This window comes from Limulus polyphemus, unplaced genomic scaffold (genome assembly GCF_000517525.1).
Source record: "Limulus polyphemus unplaced genomic scaffold, Limulus_polyphemus-2.1.2 Scaffold2868, whole genome shotgun sequence".
Classification (NCBI taxonomy): Eukaryota; Metazoa; Arthropoda; class Merostomata; order Xiphosura; family Limulidae; genus Limulus; species Limulus polyphemus.
The window spans coordinates 70,734-76,860 of NW_013668478.1; the positions used below are offsets into that span (position 1 = coordinate 70,734).

At 32.0% G+C, this 6,127-nt stretch overlaps 1 protein-coding gene across 5 annotated transcripts in view; it reads right to left on the reverse strand.

Moving 5' to 3' along the window:
• LOC106468090 (DNA polymerase subunit gamma-1-like) overlaps positions 1-4,126 on the reverse strand; it is a 62,444-nt gene extending 58,318 nt beyond the window's left edge. For 2 of the 5 annotated variants that reach the window (XM_013928493.2, XM_022396393.1), the window contains exon 1: positions 816-2,689. In XM_013928493.2, the coding sequence (XP_013783947.1) occupies positions 816-1,229 (414 nt within the window). In that variant the 5' untranslated portion in view covers positions 1,230-2,689. Of the gene's footprint in view, positions 1-815; positions 2,694-3,984 lie in introns of those variants that run through there. The other 3 variants (XM_022396394.1, XM_022396395.1, XM_022396396.1) reach the window with 3 other exon arrangements.
• Between the last annotated feature and the right edge of the window lie 2,001 nt (positions 4,127-6,127).

A 6,127-nucleotide genomic window follows, 5' to 3' on the forward strand; every position in this document is an offset into this window, starting at 1 on the left:
TTTGTAAATTCTGTACATTTAATTAAGTTATTGTTAATTATCTATTGGTTTAATGTAAGTGGCTATTGTTCGGGACGAACAATACTAAGGAAGGGGCAGTGTTACGACAGCGGGGGTCATGTGACGCTAGTAACACATCATATTCTTGAAGGTTCGTGAATGCTCGAGCGTTTACTAGATTTCGGTATTATTGTATATACAAGACGGTCAAGACGTGACAGCAACAATGTAATTGAACTGCAGACAGAGATAGAGACTGACAATTGAGTTGAGCGAACACGTGAGTCGTTCGTTGTGAATTATAACATTTGTTATGGCGTGACTGTGGAAATTAAGTGTATTGCAAAGTTGTATTCAGAAAGAATAACCCAGTTTTATTTAAGAAAGGACTTGTATTGCTAAAGTTTCTTCGGAAAGAATTTTTACGGAAAATTAACTAACGACAAGAAATGTAACAATATGAAATATATATAGCTTGTAACAGCTAAAAACAAAAAAAAGCTTCTACTGAAATGACTACAACATGAGAAATTCCAAGTTTCTGAGATAAATAGTGATATATATATAAACTTGTGGGAATTTTCATGTAAATAATGTGATATGTGTGTATATATATATATCTAACTGAAAAACAAAAGTTACTTCAAATAGATCTATGGTAATTCACTCAGAGCCTCTTATTCTTTTAATAATGAAATTAAAAATGCACACACACACACACATGAATTTGTCTATGTCTACAGAAACAACTCAAACAAAACCTTTACACATATTATTTTCATTAACAATTCAAAACTGATCAAAAATGTTTTCACCTTTCCCCATAATCCATGCTTCTTTAAGTGCTCCATACAGTTCTTGATATTTTTTGTATCAGAATTGGTAACACATTTTCTAAATATTTGTTTATGAAGCCCTTCTGACAACATCTGTATACCAATTGCATTCACCCTTATATTATTGGATATGGACTCTTGGTTAAATTCTTGTTGTCCAACTATTTTCTGGTGTTTACTACATGTCTGTTTTAAATCTGGCTTTTCATTTGAAACCATTTTAAACACTTCTGTAGAAAAATGGTGTTGGGATGGTTGTAATTTCCCAAGAAGCATAAATTGGTCATGGCTTCTCTTACATTCTTTCCAGTAGGTGGTAAAAATTGAAGTTGTTTTTCCAAAGTTTCTCATCTCAGATCCATTACAAATCTCCACATTCATGTAAAGAGACATAAAATATTTTTGTTCATTTAACAGCTTTTATGAAATAAGGGAAAGTTAGAAATGAAAGGTGATACATACCATATAAACACTCATTTTAAATTACTACATGAAACGACTATTTATGATAATACTGATAGAAATCTTTATCCATGATAATTAAACTCAGTTGATAATTATTAAGAAAGCAAGTGTAGAACTTAACACTCTGAGACATCAAAGAACTCCCATGACCGCACTAGAACCATAATATAACAACTCTGTATACAACCTTAAATTCTCTGAAATTTTTGATTGAATGATAAGGGATGAGTACATAAATGCACATACAGTATTTCAAATGAAATGTTTTGGGCTGGAGATTTCATTACAACAGACAGATTTAATTAACAAGTCAGTTAGTGACATGCACTTGAATATTTAGTCCGTCAATTGTTGAACAATGACAATAAATAATTATTTTTATTTTACAGTTAGGGTCAAAGATTGTAGTAAACATTCCTTGAATAATGGCTAGAATTATTATCAATAATTAACAAAAATGTTTTATTCCACAATTTTCCTTGCAAGTTTCTGCATGATTTATTACAAATTATTCAGCTGTTTATCACCAATTTTACTATAACTGTTAAGAAATTGAAATTATGATAATGTTTTGAATGAGTTGAATTCTTTCTTTCATTTGCTAGGTTTTCAAATTGTTCACCAGTTCAAACATTCTAAACATACTAAAAACAACAAGTTTGCACACTGATCCAGGAAAAAAATTATGATATTCAAGACTGGCATTGTTGGTTATATATTCTGTCTCAAATGTCACCAAAAACAATGTGAAATATAATTTCTGTCCTATGTTAAGTTATATAGTTTTCTAGGTCAGGGAATGCATGTATGAAAATGATACTATCCAGTTCAGTGTTTGGATACATGAAAATGCAAGTTTATAACCACATTTGTGTGTTAACTTCACTTCAGAATGTAAGTTGTAATATATACTATATTTTCCCATAAAATTTAAAAACTGCCTTCACATTTATAATCATTATAGATAAGTTGCAACTTACAAAATATTTTTAAATATAAATCTAAAGTAAATATATTTCATCATAAATGTGATAAAGCTATAAATCAGTAACGCAGTTTAGTTAATCATTAACTGTATGTAACTTGTTATATAAAGCTTGGTAGTGGGACAATCAATGCCCAAAGATCGAGCTTGTTATAGTCAGTGATGTATCAAGTACTACTAATATAACAAAACTTAATGGCAGAAATCGACTTATGTAGGTCACTGAAATTCAAAATAAATACTCAAAGCCACCCTTATCAATCGATTATTTACCAAACCTTCCTTTAAACTCCTTAAATTTAGTGCATCAATTACATCTGAAGGCAACCCATTCTTTAACTAAAGATAACTCCTACCCTGCCAAAATTTATATTTGAGTCTCCTAGTCCTACTATTATCACCATTAAATGCAAAAAATTAAAAATACACGAACAGTATCAATTTCCTTAACAATTTTCAACACTTCAATCAGATTCCCTCTAACTTTGTTTTTTTTTCAAGAGAAAATAACTTTAAGATATTTTAACCTGTTCTCATGTGACAGCCTTTTCATCCCAAGTATCATCCTAGTAAGTCCTCGTCTGAGCCCTTTTTAACAATCCAATGTCTTTCCCAAGGTAAAAAGCCCAAGACTGAACACAACTCTCCAAATGTGGCCTACCAGTAGCTTGTTCAATTGAATTATAACCTCTTTTGACTTGTATTCAATAAATCTATAGATGCAACCTAAAATCCTACTTGCCCTATCACTAGTAACAGCACACTGTGTGGATAGCTTAAGAGACTAATCAACCAGAATACAAACATCCTTTTCTTTTATAATACTTTTAAGGTTACTCCCATCAAATTATACTCATACCTTGTATTTATTATAATTAAAGTCCACCTGCCATTCATTTGCCCAACTCACCAAATAATCCCAAACCTTTTGTAAAGCAGCAGTATCCTTCACACAGCCAGCAACACCCAACACCTTAATATCATATGTACATATTAAAATAATTTATTGACTATTCCTTCATTTGTCATTGATGTAATTAAAAAAACTCAAAATGAGCAAAAGTCCTAACAATAAATCCCGGGGTACATGACTTGTGACATTAATCAAGTTTGAATGAACTACATTTATAACAACCTTCTTCTTTCTTTTATCCAGCCACTTTTTCATCCAATACCAACTTATCCCCCACATCTACAGAAGTAATTTTTCCAACAAGTTTTTTATGTAGCACCTTGTCAAATGCTTTCTGAAAATCTAGATACACCAAATACATACCCATACTGTTATCTACATTAGAAATAACTTATGCAAAGAATGTCAAAAGCCTAGTAAAGCAAGAATTTTCCCTAGTGAAACCATGTCAACTATCAAATAAAATGTTAAACTTTGAAAATGACTTTGGAAAGCACTTTTATCAGGATTTCAAAATCTTTTCCCATCACTGATGTAAGACTAATAGTAATAGGCCTACAAGTTATAATTACTGGGACAATTTTTTATCAGCTTCCTTGAATTTTGTTGGAAAAGAAAAGTAACATTAGCCAACTTCTTATCTTTTGGCATCTACCCACTACTCATTTTCGATTCAAAGACTTGCAAATATACAGCAAGTGGATCCTATATGATATCCAATCCTAAACCTCCTTCAATAGTTCAAAACCAGTGGAAATATTATCTTATATAATTCTTATACTTACGGCTACAACAAACTATGGTTAATTTGGGTTTAAAGTCTTACAAGTTACAACTCAAAATGAGGTGTTATGACTAGAAATGTCTCTTAAGTTTAGAAATGATTTAAAAACATTTCCACGTGCCTAAACAAATTTCAAAAGCACTGTCCATATTCCAAAAACAAAAAATTATTTCCATGCGCCACTATGTGGATATAGGATTCGATTTTTATAATATTTTTTATAACATGCCGTTTGGTATTTGGGTTTTCAGTTGATACGTTATTCATTTATAGTGTTTAATAAATTGTTACACGAACTTAAAACAAAATGTTGTATAAGAATTGTAAATAATTACATAGCAACTTTTCTGTATTCAAACAGACTACAAAAAATAAATAAATAAAGAATATCACCGATTTTTTTTTCAGATATATAAAATTGTATTCTATATTTACATCTACTAATGCCTCCCGGTAACACAGCGGTAAATCTGAGAACTTATAACGGTAAGATTCGGTTTTCGATACACGCAGTAGGTAGTGCACAGATAGCCCATTATGTAGCTTTACAATTAATAACAAAGAAACATTTACTAATATAAAGAATAAATAAAGTATTGAAATGTTAAAAGCATATTTTACTCAAATAAATAGCTTGATTAAATCTATATCACATCCATATTTCTTGTAAACCAGAAATCTATTTATCCAAGATTATTGTTTGTTTGTTTTATATATAAGCGCAAAGCTTCCCCAACTTTCAATTGATACAATAGAGGGAAGACATTATTCAATAGCAACCAATGCAAACTATTCGACTACTCTGATTGAATAGTAGGATTTGACGGTCACTCTTATAAAGTACTGTTACGTATCTGCTTGTTTGTTAATTTCCGATAGAAATTCGTTTCGAGGAACTTCAGCGATACAAGTCCTTTCTTGATTAAACCAGTTTAATCGATACAAACTTTTAGTACACAATAATTCCACAATCAGTACGTTTCTCGTCACTTTAAACTTAACACTATATACACTATAAATTACAGCGATTCACAATCTCGATAACTTTACTCTTTACGAGTGCAAAAGACACACTAGCTCGAAACAAAATCGTAAATTACCCGAAACTCATTGTAACTACTGTTCGCTTAACTTCCTGGCTTTTCTCTGCCAGGCTTATATACTAACAAAGAGACATCTCCAACATTCGCGGAGTTCCCCGATTATTTGAGAAATTCATCACGCATGCTCCAAGCGTCGCGTGACTTTCGCTGTCGTAACAGTACCCATGGTTCCAAAGAGCGGTAACGGGACGAGATCCACAAATCTTTGGATTCACAGCACAATAAAAAGTAAGGCTAAGCCTGACCTTCCAATTTTATTCCAGAAAATAAATGATATAGCACCTTATGAAAGCAAATGTAATTCTTAATTTGCATAATCGACTGATTTGGCACATTTTCTTCTATGTTTTGTGTAACTAATTATTATGTACTATATAATGTTGTTATATTTTCATTCAATTTATGATCCCAATTTTTGTAGTTTCTCATTAAACACTTTTTGATAAGTAGCTTTGCCATAAACAAACAAGCAAGACCTCAATAACTTTTTGATATTTGTTTTTGAACAGCCGACCACAGGGAAGGTAATCTACGAAAGGTCTCACCACCAACTCTTGGACTATCCTTTACTGATGAATACTAGAACTGGCGCCGAATTTTTGTGACCTGCAGATTGTGAGTCGAGCACATTAACCATTAGGCCACGACAGGCCTTATGAGGACGATGACATTAAAATTAGACGTCAGCTGTAAGGACAAATACAGTCTTGGCCAAAATGTTTGAATAATGTTCTATATTGATGCTACTGTCTACATGCATGGAGTAGTTATTGATTAAATGCCCGAGTAGTAACAGAAAAGGTAGCTATGATCGAAAAAACACGTACGAGTTGTTATTCTGGTTTGTATAAGTTGTTTTGAGAATTTGTTCATGGTATGGTTTTAGTATTGTTGCGTCAGCGAGTCACATGACCACTGTGACGCCACGGTTCTAGAACTATCTTGTTTCTTCATGAATGCTCTAGTGTTTGCTAGATGGGGTAGGCGGGTATATATAAGAGGGGACAACGTGAAGCGAGAAGAAGGTAATGTGTGTGTGTG